Genomic DNA, 26,264 nt, shown 5'->3' with positions numbered 1-26,264 from the left:
TTTTGAAAATATGGACATGATGTTGCAGGAGGGAAAATATGAGGAAAAAGTACTACACTTTTTGCTCTTTACAGAAATAAACACACGTTTTTTCAGTGTGAGTAGAAATGGGCAATAGTTGTATTTTGGGGTATAATTTTAAAACTTGGGAAGATATTTAGTTGGATTCCATAGTAATAGACCATTCAGAGCAAGGAGAAGGAAGACTCTATGCTTAGCTTGAAATGAATGTGAGATGTTCCATACCTGCTAATACTAGGTCACAAGAGCAATGGACTGTGTTGCAAAAGACCACACTGCTGGAAAGAGGTTCCATGACCTCTGCTGAACTCAAGGGCAATGTGTTGGCCCAGCTCTTATTCTTGGTTTGAATTTAAGGAGAGCTCAAGTCTGTTGCCCACATGTAAATTAAATCACAAGGTCAGAGGAATATCTGTTTGTCTAACATTGCTTATATATTTTTGAAAGAAGCTAAACGAAACAGGCACTACCATTTTTATTTTGCAATACTTGTTTTAAAAAATCTTTTCTTTAAGCTCTATGGCTCGGTTTCTGAATGGCTGGTTGGGATTCCTGGTAACATCTCCTGATTCTTACGGTCCTCTTTTGTCGTATTGGAGATTATTGATTATTATTATTTTTTAAACTCTACCTGAAAGCACAGCAGAATCAGTGTGTTACTCCTGAAGATTAAAAGGACACCACTAGCATATACTTGGGAAGACAATTGATGCCGACTATTTTCACCAACAGTTAGACTAGAAATATCTTGATGGTGATGCAGCACTACAGCAGATTGTCATTATGCTAAATGTTCAAGTGTTTGCAAAGTGTCTTAAGGCAATTCCAGAAGTTAGAAATAATTTGGGATCATGCCTTACTCTTCAAGCTTTTCAGTAAATTCTGTTTCATTTGTAGAAAGTCTCTTCTCTCTCTCTAAAGTATTCTAAATATATAATAAAAACTAGTTCTTTCATAACAAATATAAATAACACAAAACACATATAATACTTATAAAATATTTTTCTATCTACATTAATGTAAAAGATTTCATTTGATGGTTACATATTAGCTAGTAGAATGAATAACAAGAATTTTTAAAGTAATTATAATCAATTTAACAATTATTCTATAATTCCATAATTAAATCATTTTGTTTTTCCAGATGCAAGTCTAGCCTATGAAGCACAAAATGAATTTTTAATTCAACAGCTTCTCACCCATATTCTTCCTGGTCACTTCCACCTACCCCTCCAGGAAGATTACATAAGGTGAACCCTTAGACTGAAATAGGGGATCAATAAATGCAGATTTCCTCTCACCACCCACTCCAACTTAATATGAAATTAATGCTGGCCGGGCACAATGGCTTACACCTGTAATCCCAGCACTTTGGGAGGCCAAGGTGGGTGGATCACTTGAGGTCAGGAATTTGAGACCAGCCTGGCCAACATAATGAAACCCCATCCCTACTACTAAAAATACAAAAAATTAGCTGAGCATGGTGGCGCATGCCTGTAATCCCAGCTACTCAGAAGGCCGAGGCAGGAGAATTGTTTGAACCCAGGAGGCAGTGGTTGCAGTGGGCTGAGATCATGCCACTGTACTTCAGCCTGCAAGACTCCATCTCAAAAAAAAAAAAGGAAGTTAATGCTAAATAAATCTAGATGTTTTGAATGGAATCATGCAACAAGATGAAACTGAGCCAAGTGTAAGATCTAACACAGGATCTTCAATCAAGTAGGTGCTTAACAAATGTTTGCTGGATGAAAAAGTGCATGAATAAGTTATTAATGAGTGAGTAAATTACAACCCCCATTGTATCACTGGAAAACAAAATGTTCAATTATATTTATAGCACTTTCATGTACATTTTCTCACATACCATCCCATGAGATAGCAGGACAAACATTATCATCCCCATTTTATAGATGAGAAAGTTGAAGCTAGACACATTACCGAGATCATCAGAGACGGGGAAGAATAAAACCTGGTTCTCCTGATCCTTTACATAACACTTTTTTCCCCAATACACACATGGCTTCTTCTGGGTTTTGGTGGTGAAGATAATTACATTTTGGGCTCACATGAATCATGTTTTCTCTTTAAAATCCTTTAGAAAACCCCATCCTTTAACACATGATACTTTATTTAACTGTCTGTATCCTTCACTACACTGTAAGTTGCTTGAGGGCAGGAGCAACATCTGTCCTGTACACCATTGCACCCTATAACACAGCATAGTGCCTAGCACTTAGTCAATATTAGTTGCATCTTTTTCCACTTGAAATGCAAGAAGAGTTCCCAAGGATGAGATTCTCAAGGATGGGGTGAAGGTCCTATAATGACCTAAGATGCCAACTTAGCACGACCTCCCTCCTCATATATTTTAGGGAGGAAAGGTGGTAGTTTGCAGAGGTGGGGCAGGGGAGAGGGGCATAAAATAATATATTTTCACCTCAGCATCTGGGGACGCTCTCAGGTCTTGGTGCCCAGCCCAGCTTCCTTCAAAATATCTGCTGTTCATGAAATCCTGTGCAAGCTCAGCTTGGAGGGTGAACCCTCTACACTCCCAAGTGCATTTGGGTCAGTCAAAGCCTACACCAAATTTGATGCTGAGCAGGATGCTTTGAACATTGAAATGGCCATCAAGACCAAAGGTGTGGATGAGATCACCACTGTCAACATTTTGACTAACCACAGCAATGCACAGAGACAGGATATTGCCTTCACCTACCAGAGAAGGACCAAAAAGGAACTTGTATCAGCACTTAAGTCAGCCTTATCTGGCCACCTAGATAGTGGCTTTGGGCCTATTAAAGACACCTGCTCAGTATGATGCTTCTGAGCTAAAATCTTCCATGAAGGGGCTGGGAACCAACAAGGACTCCCTCATTGAGATCATCTGCTCAAGAACCAACCAAGAGCTGCAGGAAATTAACAGTCTACAAGGAAATGTACAAGACTGATCTGGAGAAGGACATTATTTCGGACACATCTGGTGACTTCTGCAAGCTGATGGTTGCCCTGGCAAAGGGTAGAAGAGCAGAGGATGGCTCTGTCATTGATTATGAACTGATTGACCAAGATGCCCGGGATCTCTATGACGCTGGGGTGAAGAGGAAAGGAACTGAAGTTCCCAAGTGGATCAGCCTCATGACCGAGCGGAGCATGTCCCACTTCCAGAAAGTATTTGATAGGTACAAGAGCTACAGTCCTTATGACATGTTGGAGAGCATCAAGAAAGAGGTTAAAGGAGACCTGGAAAATGCTTTCCTGAACCTGGTCCAGTGTATTCAGAACAAGCCCCTGTATTTTGCTGACCGGCTGTACGACTCCATAACGGGCAAGGGGACTCAAGATAAGGTCCTGATCAGAATCATGGTCTCCCACAATGAAGTGGACATGTTGAAAATTAGGTCTGAATTCAAGAGAAAGTATAGCAAGTCCCTGTACTATTACATCCAGCAAGACACTAAGGGTGCTGTACCTGTGTGGTGGAGATAGCTGAAGCCCGACACAGCATGAGCGTCCAGAAATGGTGCTCCCCATGCTTCCAGCTAACAGGTCTAGAAAACCAGCTTGTGACTAGCAGTCCCTGTGGCTGTTCCTGTGAGGATGACGTTAGCATTGCCCCCAACCTCATTTTAGTTGCCTAAGCATTGCCTGGCTTTCCTGTCTAGTCTCTCCTGTAAGCCAAAGAAATGAACATTCCAAGGAGTTGGAAGTGAAGTCTATGATGTGAAACACTTTGCCTCCTGTGTACTGTGTCATAAATGGATTAATAAACTGAATTTGTACTTTAGAAACAAGTAAAAAAAATATATTTTTTTTTCCTGTAAAGTCTCTGAATTCATGCTAAGCGATTTTACACATCCATTTTAAATTACACTGTTCTAGAGTAAAACGAGTGTTTCATTCAACTTCTCATCGACTCATTAAGGTATGGTGTATAATGAATTAAATAATTTGAGACTATTCACCTGTAATTCTTTCATTCCCTCCCACATCATCTGACTTCCCCTTTGTTCAATGACTCTTTTTAGTATAATAGCTAATAAAACCAGCTCATGGTTTCTAGTCAGCAAACTCTTTAACAGTCAAGGAAATATAATCCCTGTGTTTTAAATCATCATCAACAGATGCTCTAAGCTATTTCTCTAAACTCATTCAGGGTTGTTTTCTAATACAATATTAGAGTAATGTAATAACTCACTCACAGTGGGCATACACTTAAGTTTTCAAGTATTAGAAGCATCAAATATATCAACTTTGGAAAACCAAATAGTTAAAGGGCATTTTCAATGAAGAGGAATCATTGTGCAATTTAAAAGGCAGGGGCTTCACTTCTCTAAGCTTCCATTTCTTCAACAGTAAGGATAATTATATGTTGTCCTAGTAATATGGCTCTTGGCAGGGCAAGGACTGGGAGCCTGGGAGGCCAGGGGAGCTCTGATATGTAGCATTTCCCATTTCTATAGTGTAAATGCTTTCATCAAGGCCAATTGCAAGCTACCAATATGAAGTCACTGAATAAGCCAGTATGGCCTGGCTCCAGCATAACAAATATGATGCTGTAGGGTTATTGGGAATGGAAAGTATATTATATCTACTAAGAATTGTAAGTAGCAATTCTTGCCTGGCTCAGAGAATGCCTGTTCGTTTCTCCTGCTTCCATTCCCCATCTATTCCTTCTTGAACTACAACGCCTATCTTTGACATTTCACTGAAGCTAATGATTTAAAGTAACTTCTCTATACTTTTTGCTTCCAAATTGATGTCTCTAGCCCTGACTTCTTTGCTGAGCTCCAAACCTATACTGCAAACTGCCTACTATACACTTCAACCTGGAAGATCAAAACTGACACATATCTGCTCTTCATCTTGGCTTCCTTTTCTTGGTTAATAATGATAATGACAATAGCAGTCAATATTTATTGAGTCCTTACCATGTGCCTGCACTGTTCTAAGCCTTTACATGCATTATTTTAATACTCACCATATGTGGTATACATTAATATCATTCCCATTTTACAGATAAAGAAACTAAGGCACAGAGAGGTTAAATAATTTCCCCTAAGTCATATGGCTAATAATAGCAGGCTGGGATTCAAACTGAGCAATTAAACTTTTTTTTTTTGAGATGGAGTCTTCCTCTGTCATCCAGGCTGGAGTGCAATGGCATGATCTTGGCTCAATGCAACCTCTACCTCCCGGGTTCGAGCGATTCTCCAGCCTCCTGAGTAGCTGGGATTACAGGCACCCGTCACCATGCCCGGCTAATTTTTGTGTTTTTAGTAGAGACGGGGTTTCACCATGTTGGTCAGGCTGGTCTCAAACTCCTGACCTCGTGATCTGCCCACCTCAGCCTCCCAAAGTGCTCCCACAGGCATGAGCAATTAAACTTTTGATCTCTGCTATAGTTTGAATGGGTCCCCCCAGAAAGTTACTGTTATTAGAACCTTAATTCCCAAAGTGGTAGTGTTGAGAGGTGAGGCTTTTAAGGGGTTATTGTGTTGTGAGGGCAGAGCCCTCATGAATAGATCAATACCATTTTGGAGGGGTGAGTTCTCACAAGAATGAGTTGTTTTAAAAGGGAGCTGAGCTTGTTCTTGTGGTCTCTTTTGCATTTGCTCACTTATCCTTCAGCTTTTCCACCATATTATGATGCAGTACAGAAGCCCTAGCCAGAAGCTGCCACCATGCCTCTGGACTTCACAGCCTCCAGAACCATGAGCCAAATACAATTCTTTCCTTTATAAATTACCCAGTCTTAGGTATTCTGTTATAGCAACAGAAAAGGGACTGAGACAAGCTCTTTATCTACCATATTTCTATTTATGTTAACTATTAGTTCTAGACTACAACTATGAATATGCTAACTAGTACTACCTACTTTGCCTCTCTAAAATGTATTGGACACTATTTAATTCCAGGCATTGTTCCAAGCTTTTTTTGGTGTTAATTAATTTAATTCTCAAAACAAAGGAAACTTTGTAACTTTATAAAGGAAACCGAGGCACTGAGAGGCTAAGCAACTTACCAAAAATTGCACAGATAGAAAAGTAGCAGTGTTGGGGCAGTCTAGCTTCAGAGTTCACAGCCTTAACTATCTACTCTACTGCATCACTTCCCTACAGCACTCAAGTCTAATGGCTGGGAGTTTAAATAGTTCACCAAATTTCTCTCTCTCCTTCCAAAACATTTTATAAACATGCTGTTTTCTGTCTACTCCATCACATCACTCTAAATCCTGGCCCTTATAATAGCTCATGTGGACTACTGCAAAAGCTTCTTAATCATCTCCCTGCTCCCTTGGGAAACATTTCCAATAGATCTCCTATAATGCCTCCAGGTTCTCTGGAAAGTAAATATCTTAGTAAGTCACTATACTACATTACACCATTCAAAGCCTTCTCACCACCTGTATAATAACTATGGTTTCCAAACCTTAGTGTGCATAAGTAGCACTGGAGCTTGCAGAATGCAGATCCTTGGTCCATCTCAAGAGATTCTAATTCTGTAAGAGCAGTTTGGAATTCAGAGATTTTAAATTATACCAGGCACCTCAAGGCATTCTCGTGCATGTGGTTTATGGACAACACTTTGAGGAACACAGGTTCAGAGAACAAAGTCCCAGCTCCTTATCAAGGAAACAACCTCCTCTCTGCTTGTATCTCATTTCATTTGATGCTCCAAAATAATGGAATCATTTACAGTTCCTCAAACTACTCAGTTTCTCACTTTCATGCCTTTGTACCTGCTTTCCCTTCCTCTAAAACACTCTTTTCCTCCTTCCATCTGACAAATTATTTCTCTTTCAAACCCAGCTTAAATTTAAATGTCATCTCGAGGGGCCGGGCATGGTGGCTCACGCCTGTAATCCCAGCACTTTAGGAGGCCAAGGCGGGCAGATCACTTGAGGCCAGGAGTTCAAGACGAGCCTGGCCAACATGGTAAAAGCCCATCTCTACTGAAAATACAAAAATTAGCCAGGTGTGGTGGTGCATGCCTGTAGCCCCAGCTACTTGGGAGGCTGAGGCAAGAGAATCACTTGAACCCAGGAGGTGGAGATTAAAGTGAGCTGAGATCATGTCACTGCACTTCGGCCTGGGCAACAGAGCAAGACACTGTCTCAAAAAAAGAAAGAAAGAAAGAAAAAAAAATCATCTCTAGGAACCTTCCTTAACTTCTTTCCACATGCCAGCCTTCTCCCCCCACCATCCTGACTTCTGTGCCTTGATTTATACTGAAGGCACTCCATCTTTTACATGTCTGTCTCCTTCTAAACTGTGGCCTCCTCTAGATCAGAGTAAGCATCTCATCGTCTTTTATAAGGATGACCTAACATAGAAGGTGCTCAAACAGCAGTCACATCCAACTAGAAGGCTGGATAATGAATGGGCAAAGATGAAAATCTGAGTTGAAATTACCCCAAAAAATATAAAGATATTGCCCAGAAAATGACGAATGTCATGAATCTATAAAATTAATACATGTATTTAGGGTTGTTGTATAAACACCAATACATGTTTTATGAAATGATGTATCTTTAAGCATAAAATTAATGCTACAAAAAGCTTAGTATGTATGTTACCGGCTGAAAAGCAGAATCACCGTTGCCATCTCACATGTGTATGTGATTGGCTTTGAATGATTTCTGGATTACATGTGGCAGGCTTCACCACATGCACAAAATGATTATTCAATTCATAAATGTTCTGTTATCACATACCTAGCAGCACAAAGGCATAATTGTAGAAGAAAGTTGAACTCTTTTTTTTTTTTTTTTCTGAGATGGAGTCTCACTCTGTCACCCAGGCTGGAGTACAGTGGCAAGATCTTGGCTCACTGCAATCTCCGCCTCCTGGGTTCCAGCGATTCTCCTGCCTCAGCCTCCCAGGTAGCTGGGATTACAGGTGCGTGCCACCATGCCTGGCTGATTTTTATATATATTTTTTTTTAGTAGAGACGGGGCTTCACCATGTTGGCCAAGCTGGTCTCAAACTGCTGACCTCAGGTGGTCCGCCCGCCACAGCCTCCCAAAGTGCCAGGATTACAGGCATAAGCCACGGCGTCCAGCCAAAAGTTGAATCTTTTAATGATAACATAAACTCTACTGATTTGTAGTCAAAGGTACGGATGTTGAAAAGCCAAGTTCTTAGGCCAGTGCTGTTTGATATTGCCTAGCATAGTCCCATGCGTGTGAATATGAATGATTACCCCTGCAGCTGAATGCATTGTCACCTGATCTGTGTGTTCCTGGGCCTCCAAACGAGCATGACGGTGGTGAGAGGGAAGTTAAATCATGAGGTAGTTCACAACTTATCCTATTCAAATGGGCAAAGTACTTATGCAAATCATTCTTCTGGGTATTTTTTGGGAATTATAAATGATTAAAGACACCATCCTTGACCTTAAGGAATTTACCATCTTGGGTAATAAGACCCAGGCATAAGTAACAATAATCAAAGTGTATTTTGAAAGAGAAGGTGGTTTTTGAGGGAAGATAAAATTGGGAAAAGAATTCATGCACAAAGGTGTGTGAGAGCACAGAGGGAGTTCAAGTAGCCTCCACTGCTGATTTGTCCAACCTCATTACTTTTAATCCCTTTGACCTTTTCACACTATATGGGATGTGTCTCCAAAATAACAATCATGTCCTCTCCTCTTCACCTTTCTGTACTTCTTCACACTGGTCCCTTTGCCTGGGATACCAATTCTGCCTGCCAACCTGGGTAAGTCCTAACCATCATTAAAGTCCCAGTTTAAATTCCTTCCCATTTCTACAGCTTACCATCACCTATCTCATGCTGTTAGTTGCTCATACATCTATCATCCCAAACTGTCAGCTGAAGAGGGTGACAGAGATGTCATTTCCTTCATCTCTATATTCCCATCACCTAGAATAACGCCTGGCAGGCACTAGGTGCCCTAGAAATGTTTTTTGAGATATATTATTGCATAGTGAGTGTTGTCTTTTGACTAGATACTGGATTTGAATGTAAAGTTAAAGACGAATGCAAGAAAAAGAAAAAAACTAACAACAACAACAATGTAGGGATGAATTTAACCAAGGAGGTAAAAGATCTGTACACAGAAAACTATAAGACATTGATGAAAAAAACCGAAGACAACATAAATAAATAAAAAGATGGCTCAAGTTCATAGATTGGAAGAATATTAATAAAATGCCCATACCCCCAAGTGATCTAAAATGCAACTGCTATCAAAATATCAATGACATTTTTTCACAGAAATAGAAAAAGCAATCCTAAAATTCATATGGAGTCACAAAACCTCCCAAATAGCCAAAGCAATGTTAAGCCAAAAGAACAAAGCTGGTGGCATCACACCATCTTATTTCAAAATTGACTTCAAAGCTATAGTAATTAAAACAGCATGGTACTGGCTTAAAAACATAGACCACTGGTACAGAATAGAGAGCTCAGAAATAAATCCATACATTTATAGTTGATTTTCAACAAAGATGCCAACAGCACACAATGAGGAAAGATCAGTCTCTTCAATAAATGGTGCTAGGAAAACTGCATGTCTACATGCAGAACAATGAAATCAGACTTTCATCTCACACCATATACAAAAATCAACTCAAACTGGATTAAAGACTTAAACATAACACCTGGAACTGTAAAACCACTAGCAGAAAACATAGGGAAAAAGCTCCATGACACTGTTCTGGGCAACGATTTTTTGAATATGAATGCGAAAGCACAGGCAACAAAAGCAAAAATGGATACATGGAATTACATCAAACTAAAAAGCTGTACAGCAAAGGATCACCAGAGTGAAGAGACAACCTACAGAATGGGAGAATATTACATCTTGATAAGAGGTTAATATCTAAAATACACAAGAAATTCAAACAACTCAATAGAATGAAAAAAATAGCCTGATTTTAAAATAGGCAAAGGTTGGCTGGGTGTGGTGTGCATACCTATAGTTCCAGCTACTCCAGAGGTTGAGATGGGAGAACCACTTGAGCCTATTGAGCCCAGAGTTTGTATTCAGCCTGGGCAACAAGGTGAGACCCCATGTCTATTTTTTTTTTTTTTGAGATAGAGTCTCGCTCTGTCACTCAGGCTGGAATGCAGTGGCGCGATCTTGGCTCACTGCAGCCTCTGCCTCCTGGGTTCAAGCGATTCTCCTGCCTCAGCCTCCCGAGTAGCTGGGACTACAGGCATTTTCCACCACACCTGGCTAATTTTTGTATTTTCAGTAGAGATGAGGTTTCATCATGTTGGCTAGGCTAGTCTCGAACTCCTGCCCTCAGGTGATCCGCCCACCTGGACCTCCCAAGGTGCTGGGATTACAGGCATCATCCACTGTGCCCGGCCCCCATGTCTATTTTTAAAATAAAAATAAAATTAAAAAAAGAAAGGCAAAGAACCTGAATAGACATTTATCAAAAGAAGACATACAAATGGCCAACCAGTATATAAAAAATGTAATCTCAGCACTTTGGGAGGCCGAGGTGGGTGGATCACAAGGTCAAGAGATCAAGACCATCCTGGCCAACATGGTGAAACCCTGTCTCTACTAAAAATACAAAAATTAGCTGGGTGTGCTAGTGCGTGCCTGTAGTCTCAGCTACTTGGGAAGCTTAAAACTGGGAGGCGGAGGTTACAGTAAGCTGAGATCATGCCACTGCACACCAGCCTGGCGACAGAGTAAGAATCTGTCTCAAAAAAAAAAAAATGTTGAACATCACTAATCATCACGGATATGAAAATTAAAACCACAATGAGATAATACCTCATACCTGTTAGAATGGCTATTACCAAAAACACAAAAGAAAAAATTAGTCAGTTATGGCGGCACATGTCTGTGGTCGCAGCTGCTTGAGAGGCTGAAGTGGGAGGATCTGGAGGTTGAGGCTGCAGTGAACCATGACCTCGCCATTGTACTCCAGCCTGGGGAAACGAGCCATGATCTCGCCATTGTACTCCAGCCTGGGGAAACAGAGCAAGACTCTGTCTCAAAAAAAAGACAAAAGATATCAAGTGTTGGCAGAGATGTGGAGACAGTGAACCCTGGCACAGGTTGGTGGGAATGTAAATTAGTACAGCCATTATGGAAAACAGTATAGAAGTTCTTCAAAAAATTAAAAATACAATTATCATATGAACCAGCAATCCCAGTACTGGGTATATATCTGTTAGAAACAAATTTTCGGTGCCGCAAAGAAATAGCACTCAAACATAAATTTAATTTTCTCAGCAAGGCAATTTTTACTTCTATAGAAGGGTGTGACTTGCAAACGGAGTAATGGTGAGAGCACACCTGACAAGGGAGGGAAGGGGTTCTTATTCCTGACGCAGGTAGCTCCTACTGCTGTGTTGTTCGCCTATTGGCTAGGGTTGGACCACACAGTCTAAGCTAATTCCAACTGGCTATTTTAAAAAGAGTACAGGTATGAGCCAGAGTGGTGGGGTGAGTAGTTCGGCGGGAAGGACGGTTAGGAACAGGTAACTAAAGGTGACTTAGGTCAGAGCAGGTGACCAGGGGTGACTCGGGTCAAAGCAGGTGATCGGGATGAGTCAGGACGGAGCAGGTGACCAGGGGAACAAATGTGAACTACCGATTAAAACTGATGGAAAAAGTTGTTTACTGAAACTACAAGGAAGTTAAACTTTAAAATGGAGGACAAAGAACTGAACATACTGACATACTGATTCTTTGAAAAGAAATCTAGAACTCACTGTATCTAACATATCTAAAGAAACTGAAGTCAGGATGTCAAAGAGATATCTGCATCCTCATGTTTCACTGCAGCACTGTTCACAATAGCCAAGATATGGAATCAACCTAAGTGTCCATCAACAAATGAATAAAGAAAATGTGGTATATATATACACAGTCTTTCACTGTGTGTGTATATATATATATACACACACAATGGAATACTATTCAGCTTCAAAAATTGAGGAAATCCTGTCATTTGTGACAATATGGGTGAACCTGGAGGACATTATGCCAGGCACAGAAAGACAAATAATACATGATCTCACTTATATGAGGAGTCTAAAAATGTTGAATTCATAGCAACAGACAGTAAAATGGTGGATACCAGAGGCTGGGGAGGGTGGGGGTAAAAGGACTGGAGAGATGTTGATAAAAAGACAGAAAAATTTAGTTAAATAAGAGGGATAAGTTCAAGAGAACTATTGTAAATCATGGTGATTGTAGTTAATATATTATGGCTAGGCATGGTGGCTCACGCTGGTAATCCCAGCACTTTGGGAGGCTGAGATGGGGAGATTGTTTGAACCCAGGAGTTTGAGACTAGCCTGGGCAACATGGCGAGACCCAACCCCTAAAAAAAACAAAAACAAAAATTAGCTGGGCTTGGTGACATGCAGCTGTGGTCCCTGCTACTTGGGAGGCTGAGGTGGGAGGATCACCTGAGCCCAGGAGGTAGAGGCTACAATGAGCCATGATCACGCTACTATACTCCAGCCTGGCCAACAGAGCAAGGCCCTGCTTCAATAACAAGAAAAGAAATATATTACATACACTTGAAAGTTGCTGAAAGAGTGGATTGTAAGTGTTCTCTATAAAAAAAATGATAAATATGTGAGGTAAGGCATATGTTAGCCTGATTTAGCCATTCAATAAGGTATACATATATCAAAACATCATGTTGTACACCATGAATATATACACATTTGGAGATTAGGTCTTTGAAGGGGTGATCAAATTAAAATGAGGCTGTTAAAGCGGGGCCCTAATTCAGTATGATTGGTGTTCTTATAAGAAGAGGAAGAGACAGTAGGGGCTGAGCCACAAAGGGATGACTATGTGAGGACAAAGAGGCAAGAAGGTGGCCATCTGCAAGGACAGAGGCCTCAGAGGAAACCCACCCTCCCAGCACCTGGATTTTGGACTTCTAACTCTAAAACAGTTCCAGTTTTTCAGAACCATGAGAAAATAAATGTCCATCATTTAAGTCACTCAGACTGTGGAATTTTGTTATGGCAGCCTTAGCAAACTAAGACAGCATCTTTACTTCATTGATAAACTCAGACATCGTGCTGCATGCCAGGCACTGTTCTAAGTTCTTCACAAATGTTTACATATTTAAACACCTTTCCAGCAGTGCCAATACATCACTATGGCTGCATTTCTCAGTAGGTAGGAGGGGAGAAGATATACCCCCTTGTCCCTGGGGTGGGATCTGGAGGCTCAAAACCAATATAGTCTGAGCACAGGAAACCCCTGAAAGACATGTCTCTTTCCTCAAGCGGGTATCAGAGATGATGATGATGATGATGATGATGATGACGATGATGAATAATAAGAGTAAAATCTTAGCTACCATTAATTGAGCTCTTGCTGTACACAGGCACATGCCAGGCATATTACAAGAATTCTCTCATTTCACCCCCAACAGCAACCTTAAGATTTAGGTAATATTTCATTCCCTTTGTTTTACAGAGGAGAAAACACTGTTCAAAACGGGTAAGTAAGCCAGTTGCCCAGCTGGTGAGAAGAATCAAGATTCCAACCCAGATCTGCCCAATTCCAGTTCTGAGTCTTTCACTGCACATGGCCTAGGGGAGTAGACTGGGGTCACTTGGTGGGAGGTGTGGGGGATGGAGGTTTAAATGGGAAAATGAATTTGTTCGTAATGCAAGAGATCAGTGGGGAGCCAGCAAGTTTTTTGAAAAGAAAAGGTAGTAGGGATAATCTAAAAGCCTTAACAATTATATGTACAAAAACAATAGCTCTCATTCATTTAGCTCCTCCTACATGTCAGGCATTCAGCTTGGAACTTAGAATAGTTCTGATAAGCAGATATTTTTGCATTTTCATTTCATGGACATAGAAGTTGAAGTACAGGGAAGCTGAAAGATTTGCCCAAGGCTCAAGTAAGTGGCTGAACCGGAGTGGCAGACCTGGGCGCCTCCCAGTCCTGCATCCACCCAAGCTCGTCCACTCTGCTCTGGTGGAGAATCAACAACCCCTGCACCCATATCGCACATCTGGCCGTGAATGTATGAGGGCTTCCATGCTCTGAACAGACAAGTTACATATCATATCATGGTCTTTGCGAAGATTCAGCCTGAAGCATTAACATTGAGCAGCTCTGCCCAAGAACGTTCCACAGAGCCTTCATTTCCCAAGACGTTCCATGGAAAAAGTTCTATGGTTGGAAGTTTGGATGTGCTGCCTGTTATCTATCCCTCTCCTGCCTCAGAGACCTACAATGTACATCAGCAGATTCTAAAGGTTTTAAGAAGTTCTGCAATTTTAAAAAGTGCACTTCCTTCATTTAGCCTAAGGTTTCCCAAATTTATCTGAACCATAGAATTGTTTTTCTACATGTGCCAGCTAATATACAGTGCAGCACACTTTCAGAGATACTGCATTGTTAAATGGAAGAGGGAGGAAGAGAAGTCTGCTGGAGCTACTTTTTGAAGCTAACTAAAATGCAGACTTTTCTCCCTTAAGAATCATCAAGCCTTTTGCTGTTTACATTTAGTTGCTTTCTACTGAGAACATAGAAAGTTTAAAAAGAGAGAGACCATAAATCAGAGGAGGGAAGGGCTATTTGCATTCCTAACTCTCTTGGCTCACCGGGTACCTTCTTGCTTCCACCCCAACCCCGCCTCAACCCCATTCTTTCTCCAAGTTTCCACCCCTCCTCCTCTCCTTGGGGCTGCTCTCCAGCTACACACAGCTGGAGGTGGTTGCAACTTGCAATGCACACATCCCCTCCCTCCTGCAATGCAGAAGCAGTGACAGGGAGGCATCACATGCTCTGCCAACCGTACAGCCTCAGCTCTGGCACAAGAAGACCCTCCCAGGGAAGAGGGGCGTTGGTGGTGGGGGTTAGGGGGAGGATTGCCAATTTTTCCTTCAAGATTTTCAGATTACGGGTGCTATGATTTTTCTATTTCTCTTTTTGCTTATTTTCAGCTTGTAATTTCCTACAATGAATATGCAGCACTTGTGTCTTAAGGAAGAGGAAGAAGAGAAAGGAGGGAGTAGGGAGGAGACTAGAGGCGGAGGAGAAGGAAATACCATCTCTGGAGGAGAGTGCATAAGCTCGACTAACAAAATATATCAAATTTTATAGCAGTACATCTCCTAACACCTGCAGGTAGAGTTCTGGGCTGCAGTGTTGCTATTTGCAATGACACGTGCCCAGTTACCCCTTAACCAGTGCCAGCTCAGGCGTCGGGCACAGAAGCCCTCTCCTTACCCACTCGAAAGATCAAATCGTCTTCGATGGGATTCTCTTTTCGTTTTCCAGTGCTGTACATGCTTGCGGGTCTTTTCACAGCTTTCTGCTTGACGTGGCCGCTCCCCGGGGACTTAACGCGCCTCTTCACGCCTTCGGTGGTGGGAGACACATCAGCGGATCGGATCACTTTCAGCTTAAACGGGCTGCCTCGGATGTGCTGGTCATAGAGTCTCAGAGACAGGGTAAAGTCCCCTTCCTTCTGGACAGTGTACAAAAACTCATAGGTGCCGTTCTTGTTGTCCAGGATCTCCCCGTCTGCCACGCTCCCGTCGGGGGTGCTCAGTTCGGCGGTGAGGTAGGCGTTGCCGGTTTTGCACAGCTCACCGTCTTTGTCCTTGGTGGTGATGGTGACGGACATGGGCTGCCCGATGATGGTCTGCCGCAGCCCCTCGCCCGTGGCCACTGTCTCTGAGGCAACGGCGTTGGTGGTTAAGATCGTCCCGAGGTTGTGGATGGACTTCTTCAGCCCCTCGGTTTCCACGATGAAATCCAGCTGGTCGTTCTCCCGCGGGTGCAAGGGGAAGTCCTGGTCGGCCAGCTCGTTCAGCTTCTCGCTCATCTGCTTCTTCACCAGTAGGACCTCGGTCTCCGTGCCATGGTTGAGGGCCTGCGCTGTGAAGTTGCTGCAGCTCTTAATGCTCTCCTGCCCCTGGAGCAGAGTATCCAGCTGCGACTGGAGGACCTGCGGGAAAACCGGAGGCCTGGTGAGCTCGTCCCACAGGGCGGGGCCTAGCCCGGGGCAGTGCCCTCCCCCGGCGAGAAGGAGACTCTACACCTGCCCACACAGGTGGCTCTGAGCAAGCGGTGTTTGTCAACCCAGGGAACCCAGCGCTAACGCAAAGTCCTAAACTGCATTCCCAGTACCTTTTCGAGGTTTCCCTTCCGCCTCGCCCTCTCTTCCACACATGTATTTCTTGGCTCATGTGTTTTGGAGAGGGGAAAACAGAAAGGTCACTACCAAGAGCATAGCAAATTAATTGCTATGCCTGACATCTGAAATATTCATTATTCAGTATCTTTCCCCATGTCCCCATGTCCATCACCACCTAAAGGAACAGGAAGTAAACAAATGAAAACTCTCCACACCTGAACATCAGAGATTTTTTATCCCTGTTTTGTGAACAGACATGCAGAGTTAAACAAAGGCTGCAGTCAGGGTTCATTTTGAAGCTGACTAACAGGTTGGTGTGGGTGAGAGAGCAATTAAGAAACTATTTCATCTTATAATTGAGGAATGAAAGCAATCCAGTTTAACTCTAAATGCTAAAAGCATTACATTATATTCAACCTTGCCTCTTGTCAAATTATAAACTAGTACTTAAAGTCACAGAGTCATCGAATTTTGCTGAAAATAGGGGAAAAAATAGCTGGATATTACATTCAGTGAAAACTATAGTTTACTATACAACGATGACACTTAAGGACCCCTTGTTGCTATTAGGAAACAATAAGCTAGTGTCCTTGGATATCATGTCTCTTCCAGGACATCTGTAATGATTCTGGTCTTACTTTGTGTTTGAGGCCATAGTTGACCTCCAATTCCATAAGCAGCACACTCTTGCGCACATTTAAAGTCTTCTGGAGCTCATCAAAGGTGGAATGAATGTCATCCACGATGCTGGCCTTTTGGTTGGTTAACTGATGAATGATTTCAGAGATGAACTGAAGAGCAGAATCTATTTCTGGGAGCCTGGTGGACAGTTGTTAAAGGTCGTTATTTAACCTCAACCCAGAAATATTCCAAAATCTATCTAAACACTACATTTTGTTTAAAAAAATTCTATGCCTTTCATCATCTTTAAAAAAACAATAACCAGAGAACAGAATAAGATATGACATAATTACTGCCTTAGAGAGAAGAGATTTTGTCTCTTCAGAGACAATCAAAATTGTCAATTTCAATCTACCATCAATTGTCCAATTTTAATAATTAATTAAGTGTATAAAGACTCGAAGCTCTCTGAAAAGCCATTCTGGCCAGGTTAATTCTTTGTTGCAGGGGCCATCTGGTGCATTGTAGGATGTTTAACAGCAGCCTGTCCTCTACCAGATGCCAATAGCTCTCCCCGCCCTGCCTCCCTCTCCCCAACCCCCTGCCAAAACACACAGTTGTGATACCAAAAATGTCTCCAGGCATTGCCGAATGGCTGAGAACCACTATTCTAGATAGCTGTATCTTTTACCCTAGCCACATAAAACATTTATCCAAACCCAGTTTCTTGAGAACTTCTCGTAAGTTTCCAAGTTCTTTGAATTACTATAGAACAACCACACTTTTCTCACTACAGCTATCAGTGGAGAGATTTATTTTGTCTGCTTTTCTGCTGGCTTCTCATTTCCTCTCTTTGGTCTTTTTCATGCACCACTCAGCTACTCTCTTCTTTCATTTCTGTGCCAAAGAAGGAACTTGGAAGCAGGAAAACAAGGAAAATTAGCAATCACTGCTCAAGACCATTTTGCAGAGCTCAGACAGAAAGGAGCCAATCACAGCCAACAAAATGGCCTGTATGTGTGTCAGGAACAGCAGATAAGGAAGGCTCCTCAGAGAGCCTGGTTTCAGGGATGAATTTCAGAACTCTCCTGAGAGCAGTTTCTTTGAGTGTACTTTAATTCATGTAATCATACTTAGGTACTAAAACAAAAATACCACTCATAAGGAGGCTGGAGTTCTACCAAGAGGCAGAAGACAACCTTCCTCACTCATTAGTTTATGACAACAAATCCATGATAAAAGAACTTATTTACCTACAAAGCCTGATATCTCAAGGGAAATATGAACCTACTGTTGTACCTAGACAAGAGGCCATGAGGCCAGGCCTCAAGTACAGGCAGCCAGTTGGGGGCTTGGGGAGGGGTCCCCCACCTTTTGTTGACAGCATCCAGCTGGACCTGGAGCGAGGCCTTGTGCTGTTCCACCACATCCTTGAGTGGAACTGTGGGGTGCTCCGCGTGCTCCCCCTCCGTGCACTCCCGACACATGGCAGTCTCACAGGACTGGCAGTAAAATTCCATCACCTGTGGATGACACAAGAAAAGTTCCTGGTTCTGGGCAACGAGTTGAGGGCTTACTCTACACTAAGCACTTGCCTTGCAGTCTCTCATAATTAAATGAGAGCCATTCGAGAATGTCAGCATTATTAAGTCCAGCTTCACAGGAGAAAAGGAAGGACACATTTTTATGTGACAGGTCTCAGAAATGGAGCTGACTTCTAAGCTGCTTCTATAACCATAAAACCAGCTTTTGGGTATCCACTGCCCCAAGGCAGTACAGTATAGGGCTGTGGTGCTCAAACATTTTTATATCAGGACCCCGTTATAATCTTTAAAAATTATTGAGGACTCCAAAAGAGCTTTCGTGTATGTGGGTTATATTTATAGATATTTCTTATATTAAAAATTGAAACTAGGCTGGGTGCAGTGGCATATGCCTATAATCCCAGCACTTTGGGAGGCCAAGGCTGGAGGATTACTTGAGGCCAGGAGTTAAGACCAGCCTGGGAAACAGCAAGACTCTGTCTCTACAAAAAATTTTTAAATTAGTATTTAATCAAATTTTTAAAAATTAGAACTGATAAAAATTTTAAAGTATTTAATTTATTAAAAGCAGTAATAAGCCCATTAAATGTTAATGTGAATAATGTAATTTATGAAAATAAATATATTGTGAAAAACAAAAAAATTTGTGGGAAAAATGGTATTGTTTTCCATTTGTGTAAATATCTGCAGCGTCTGGTTTAACAGAAGATGGCTGGAGACTTGTATCCACTTCTGCACTGAGTCTATTGTGATAGCATACATCACATAGCCTGTGGAAAATTCCACTGTACACTCTTGAGAGAATGAGAATGAAAAAAGCAAATAATGTCTTCATATGATTATGAATATAGTATTGACCTTGAAGACTGCTTGAAAACGTCTTGGGACCCACAAGGGTTCCTGGACCACACTTTGAGAACTGCTACTGTTTGGCTAAGAGACTTATCCAAATGAGAAGTCTGGACTGAGCAGTTTGTCTCCTGGCTTCACCACTTATTTAGCTGAATGACCTTGGACAAATTTTCAGCCTCACTGTGTCACAACTTCTGTCTCTGTCAAATGGAGATAGTAACAGTAACCTACTTCACAGGGCTACTATGAAGAATAAGTAGGTTAGTATGCACGAAGAACTCAGATGGCACCTGGCTTTGGTAAATAATAAGTTCTTAATATGTAGTAGCTGCTGTGGGGATGATGATGATGATGATGATGACATCATCTGCTTACCTGAAAATAAAAAAATATGACCCTGACAATGACGAACTTTCAGTAACAATATAATATAAAGCCAGAAAGTTAGCTTCCTTGCAGAGGTATTACCTTGTTTTCTCAGCTGGACATAATGTCTTCCAGTTTTCAATTCCCAAAGCACTTTTAGGAGGAACTTTTTCTTGACATATAACACAATACAGAAAAGGGCATAAATCTTAATGCAGCTTGATGGATTTTCACAAAGTGAAGGCAGTCACCAAATCACTTTTATTTATACCCAATTTATGAAATAAAATATTTTAAATTCCTAAGCCCAGGAACTCTCCCACCCAGAGCCTAGATAATACCATACATTTAGTAGGTATTCAATAACACTACTGAATGAATAAATGAGAGGAGGCTCTTAGCCATGATTCGGGTGGCATGTGTAAGACCAACCAAGGGACACCTCCTTCCTCATTAAGACTCACTATGTTACATAGTGCTTTCTGGAGAAGATTCTCCTAGGAATAAAGCACTCAGCTTGCTCATACTACATGTGTTTTGGAAGAAACCTTTTCTGGTGAACCAAATTCAGATAAAAGTCATTCAAACCATGTCCAAGATAATTTTAAATTTCATATTTATCATAGTTTCAAGTAGGTACATAGTAAGAGGTTTAGAAGGACACTTTTTTTTTTTGTCATATAAAGACACTTTTTTTTTGTCATATAAAGCTGTAATTTCATGTACTTTGCTCCTCTGCAGGCCTTTTAGGAATAGGCTTGAAACATTAACTGGAAATTTCTTGTATGCATTCTCTGCTCAAAAACATTTCTCAGCTGGGTGCAGTGGCTCACACCTGTAATCCCAGCACTTTGGAAGGCCAAGGTGGGAGGATCACCTGAGGCCAGGGGTTTGAGACCAGCCGGGGAACCACAGCAAAGCTCTGTCTCCACAAAAAAATTTAAAAAATTAACTGGACGTGGTGGCACATGCCTGTAGTTCAGCTACTTGGGAAGCTGAGGTGGGAGGATTGCTTGAGCTTCGGAGTTTGAGGTTGCAGTGAGCCATGATTGTGCCACTGCACTCCAGCCTGGGTATCGGAGCAAGATCCTATTTCAAAAAGCAAAAAAGTATTCACACTTCTCATTAAAATATGTTTTAATAAACAAACTCAAATGAAAATTCAAATATCCCACAGAAAGACTATAATACTGGTCATTTGCACCTTATTTTGGTACAAGTCTGATACAATCCAGCAGAAAGCATAGCTTATAGAAGCTGTTCAATAATTATTTGCTGAGGGGCAATATGAGCTAAGGGGTACTTCCAAGGGATTTCCCCAGTGAGGGAAGACTATACTTTGGGTTGCATTTGTGTATTTTACCATATTGCTTGCCTTCATGTGTTCAGGAAATAGAATGATCTAAAACTATATGCAGTGTCAGCAAATGCTTGGTAACAATATATAAGCCTCATATCATAAATATTTTACTTGTTATTAGAAAAAAATTCTTAATCCAAGAAGTTTCCTGTTTTTCAAAGGGCTGGCAGAAGGCAAGATAAATGAGCATTCCCCACTAAATTCTGAGATTTCTTTGGGAAAATTTCATCCCCTGGGGTTTGTGAAACATAATTCCTGTGAAGGCTGAGCTTCTTTATTACTTCATGGCTTCAGCCAGAGGTGGTTTACTTTTACCGGACATTTTATTTCTAGATTATATATAACTAGATTAGCATTTACTAATATTTAATCTTCATGGTCAGTGCTCAGGAGGTCTCTTTAAAGCAGGTTGTCACTGCCAGTCACATGTACCAGAGGACAGCCCAAAAACAGAATGTGAAAAGACTTCTTCCCTCAGGTTATTTAGGGTGTTGGGGCAAATATAAGTGTATGGACTGAGGGAATATGCCACATTAACAGTGCTTAGTCAATCCAATGGCACTCTTCCCAAACCAATCTAGCCTGGGACTGAGTTCCCACATCTTCACTGGAAGAAGGGAGCATGGCCTCATGTCTAGAATGGGTCTAGACCAATGGCAAATTTTACTTGGGAATCAGTGTGCACATTGCATTTAGAAGTTGCAAATACTATATCATATTTGTTGCATTTTGTGGTCTGAGTTGAAGTTCCCCAGCAGTATAAGAAATGAGATGACAAAGAATACTCATTGGAAGACAGAAAAGGATGCAAAATAATATAGAGTCACGAAAAATGTAAAAAATCCTTAAAACCAGAATTCATCATGTATGAAAAAAGATCAGCATCCATTACTATTATTATCCTTCTTTTTAATTCATATTTTTAAATGATCACAGGGAAGTGATGTTACTGAAAACAGCAGCATAAGAAAATCTATGTCAGGTCACTGGTTGGTAGCTAATCTACTGGAACAGACTTCATTAGCCACATATGACAAAATATACAAACTTTACAAAATTAGTTGCATTGGATAATAAAAGTGGGGAACGAAAAAAATATAAAATAATTAGTTTAGAAAAGTCACCAAACAACAACAGCAAAAAACTATAATAATCATCAACAAAAAACCCTAGGGAGAGGGGAGACTCTGATTTCCAGAGTTGCCACAATATAGTACTTTAAATGTTCAGTTTCCAATGGAAAAAAGTGAAGCACACAAAAAAGGACAAAGTTCACAAAGAGGAATAAAAGAAATTTATAGGCACTCTCCCTAAAGAAGCCCAGATTGGACTTACTTGACTTTAACTCTTTCATATATGCTCACAGAGCTAATGGAAACCATATATAAAAAACTATGAGAACAATGTCTCACTAAATGGAGAATATTAATAGAGAGATAAGAATTATTTTTTAAAAGCCAAATAGAAATATTGTAGGGTTAAAAAATATAACTGCCATGAAAAATTCACTAGAAAAGTTCCACAGAAAATTCAAGCAGGAAGAAGAAGGTTAACTTGAAGATGGGCCTATTGAGATTATACAGTCTGTGAGGCAGAAAAAAAAAAAAGGAAGAAAAAGTAACAAAACCTAAGAGGCCCGTGGGACACCATCAAGTGTACCAAATATACCTAATGAGAGTCCCAGAGGAGAGGAAGAGAGAAAGGGAAAGAACCGATATTCGCAAAAGTAATGGCTGGAAACTTCCCAAATTTGATAAAAGACACAAATCTACATATCCAAAAAACTTAATAAACTCCAAACAGGAAACTCAAAGACATCCAAACCAGGAAACAGTATAACCAAACCATAAAAAGACAAAAACAAAGAGAGAATCTTGAAAGCAGCAAGACAGAGGTGACTCATCTTGTATAAGAAATATTCCATAAGCAGATTTTTTTTCTTTTTTCTGAGATGAGTCTCACTCTGTCACCCAGGCTGGAGTGCAGTGGCTCAATCTTGGCTCACTGCAACCTCTGGCTCCCAAGTTCAAGCGATTCTCCTGTCTCAGCCTCCTGAGTAGCTGGGATTATAGGTGCGCGCCACCATCCCTGGCTAATTTTTGTATTTTTAGTAGAGACAAGGTTTCACCATGTTGGCCAGGCTGGTCTCAAACTCCTGACCTCAGGTGATCCGCCTGCCTCAGCCTCCCAAATTATTGGGATTACAGGTGCGAGCCACCATGCCCGGCTGCAGATTTTTTAATAGCAGATATCTCATCAGAAACTATAGAGGCCAGAAATCAATGGGGTAACATATTCAAACTGCTGAAAAAAAAATAAACCTGACAACTAATAATTTTTTATCTGGCAAAACTATCCTTCAAACATGAAGGAAAAATTAACACATTACCAGAAATACAAAAACTGAGTGTCTGTTGCTAGTATACCTTCCCTACAAGTCATGCCAAAGGGATTCCTGCAAGCTGACCTGATCTGATACACTACAAAGTAACCTGGGTCCACATGAAAAAAACAAGGAAAGCAGGTAAAGGTAACTACACAGATAAATATAAAGGTCAGTATTAATGTATTTTAGTTTTCTAACTCCTACATGACATAAAATAAAACTGCATAAAACAGCATAATCTATAATTACAAACCTATGTAGCTGAGCATACTACATATAAATATAAGCTAAAAGAAGCAAGGATTTTACATACTATTGAAATTATGTTGGTATTAATTTGAATTAAATCATTATAAGCTAAAATGTTAATTATAACCCTCAGGGCAAACAATAAAGAAAAATAAAAATATGTATAGTAAAAGAAATGAGAAGGGAATCAAAATGGTTCACTAGAAAATATCTATTAAACATAAAAGAAGGCAGTAATGGAGGAATAGAGGAACAAAAAGATATGCCATACAGAAAAAGAATAGTAAATGGCAAAAGGAAAGAAAGCCTTTCTTTTCAGTAATTAAGTTAATTAATTTAAATGGATTAAACTCTCCAATCAAAGGGCTGATACTGGCAGATTGGATTGAAAACATAATCCAACTATATGCTCTCTATAAGAGACTAATTTTAGATTCAGAGACTCAAATACGTTGAAAGTGACAGGATGGCCCAGATATGGTGGCTCATGCCTGTAATCCCAGTACTTTGGGAGACAGAGGCAGGAGGATTGCTTGAGTCCAGGAGGTCAAGACCAGCTTGAAAAACATAGTGAGAGACCCTGTCTATTAAAAAAATACAAAAATTAGCTGAGCACAGTGGCGTGTGCCTGTAGTCCTGGCCTTCAGGAGGCTGAGGCAGGAATATCAATTGAACCCAAGATTATGAGGCTGCAGTGAGCTATGATCACGCCACTGTACTCCAGCCTGGGAAACAGAGCAAGACCATCTCTTAAAAAAAGAGAGAGAGAAAAAGGAAAAGAAAAAAAAGAAAGTGAAAGAATGAAAAAAATATTTCATGCAAACTGTAACCAAAAGGGAGCTAGAGTGGCTATTCTAATATCAGAAAAAATAGACTTAAGACAAAAGTTGGATAGTATATAATTGACAGAAAGGATATTATAAAATTGATAAAACTTTAGTTAGACTGACCAGAGAGAGAGAGAGAGTGAGATGGTGGGGGGGGGTGCGGGGCGCTGGGTGTGTGTGTGGCAGGGGTGGTGTGGGAGAAGAGAGAAAGAAGACTCAAATTACAAAAATCAGGAAGGAAAGTGGTGGGGAAATTACTACTGACATCATAGAAATAAAAAGGATTATAACAGAATACTGTGGATAGTTTTATGCTAACACATTGAATAACTTAGATGAAATGGACAAATTCCTAAAAACACACAAACTACCAAAACTGACATGAAGAAATACAAAGTCTGAATAGACCTGTAATATGTAAGGAGATTGAATCAATAATCAGGAAACTTCCAACACAGAAAAGCCCAGGACCAGATGGCTTCACTGGTGAATTCAACCAAATATTTTAAGAAGAACTAACACCAATCTTTCTTAAACTCTTAAAAAAAAATAGAAGAGATTGAGGGGTAATACTTCCTAACTCATTCTATTAGGCCAGTATTTCCCTGATACCAAAGCCAAAGATACCACAAGAAAATTACAGACCAATAACCCTTATAAATATGGATGAAAAAATTCTTAATAAAATGCTAGCAAACTGAATCCAGCTGTATATTAAAGAGATTATACATCATGAGCAGGTGGGATTTATCCCAGGAATGCAAGGGTGGCTTACCTAGACAAATTACTGTATGTAATACATCACATTAATAGAATGAAAGAAAAAACTCATTATCATCTGAATTAATGTGGGAAAAGCATTTAACAAAATCCAATATCCTTTCATGCCAAACTAGAAACAGAAGCGAACTTCCTCCTCCTAATAAAGAGCATCTACAAAAAACCCACAGCTAACATCATACTTAATCGAGAACAAGAGGATATTCACTCTTATCACTTCTAGTCAACGGTGTACTGAAGGTGCTGACCAGGGCATTTAGGCAAGAAAAAGAAATAAAATGCATCCAAATTGGAAAGGAAGAATTAAGAATTTCTCTATACAGAGATGACATGATCTTATATACAGAAAATCCTAAAGAATACACACACACACACACACACGCACACACATTCACACAATTAGAGCTAATAAATGAATTCAGCAAAGTTGCAGGATACAAGATTAACAAACAAAAATCAGTTGTATCTCTAAACACTAACAATGAATAATCCAAAAGTGAAATTAAGAAAACAATTCCCAGCTAGGCATGGTGGCTCATGCCTGTAATCCCAGGACTTTGGGAGGCTGAGGCAGGAGGATTGCTTGCCCCAAGACCAGGCTGGCCAAAATAGTGAGACCTATCTCTATTTTTTAAAAAAAATCCATTTACAATATTATCAAAAAGAATATAACATAGTTGGGAATAAATTTAACCAAGGAAGTGCAAGACTTGAATACTGAAAACTACTAAATAGCCAAAACAATCTTGAAAAAGAACAAAATTGGAGGACTCATAGTTACCAATTTCAAAACTGACTATAATGCTACAGTAATCAAAACAATGTAGTACTGGCATGAGAATAGGCATATAGATCAATGGAATAAGATGGAAAGTACAGAAAGAAGCCCATACATCCATGGTCAATTGATTCTTGACAAGGGTGTCAACACAACTCAATGGGAAAAATCGCCTTTTCAACATATTATGCTGAGGTAACTAGAAATTCACATGTACAAGAATGAAATTTAACCCTTCCTTCAAACCACATACAAAAATTAACTCAAGATACATAAAAGACCTAAATGTAAGCTAAAACTATAAAAATCTTAGAAGGAAACAGGGGTGAATTTTCACGACCTTGAATCAGCAATGGATT

General features: G+C 40.4%; 1 protein-coding gene and 1 pseudogene across 20 annotated transcripts in view; one reads left to right on the top strand and one right to left on the bottom strand.

The window, feature by feature from the left end:
- The window catches only part of TRIM2 (tripartite motif containing 2), a 187,545-nt gene that overhangs the window by 27,878 nt on the left and 133,403 nt on the right, over positions 1-26,264 (bottom strand). For 19 of the 20 annotated variants that reach the window (XM_063809108.1, XM_016952393.3, XM_054683436.1 and 16 more), the window contains 3 exons: positions 18,135-18,286; positions 16,781-16,961; positions 15,230-15,953 (listed from right to left, as the gene is read on the bottom strand). In XM_063809108.1, the coding sequence (XP_063665178.1) occupies positions 15,230-15,953; positions 16,781-16,961; positions 18,135-18,286 (1,057 nt within the window). Of the gene's footprint in view, positions 1-15,229; positions 15,954-16,780; positions 16,962-18,134; positions 18,287-19,627; positions 19,647-26,264 lie in introns of those variants that run through there. The other variant, XM_016952407.3, reaches the window with a different exon arrangement.
- On the top strand, positions 731-3,507 carry LOC129143815 (annexin A2-like; annotated as a pseudogene).

This window comes from Pan troglodytes, chromosome 3 (genome assembly GCF_028858775.2).
Source record: "Pan troglodytes isolate AG18354 chromosome 3, NHGRI_mPanTro3-v2.0_pri, whole genome shotgun sequence".
Taxonomy (NCBI): Eukaryota; Metazoa; Chordata; class Mammalia; order Primates; family Hominidae; genus Pan; species Pan troglodytes.
The sequence above is the reverse complement of the archived record's forward strand: the minus strand, read 5'-3'. Positions and strand labels throughout refer to the sequence as shown.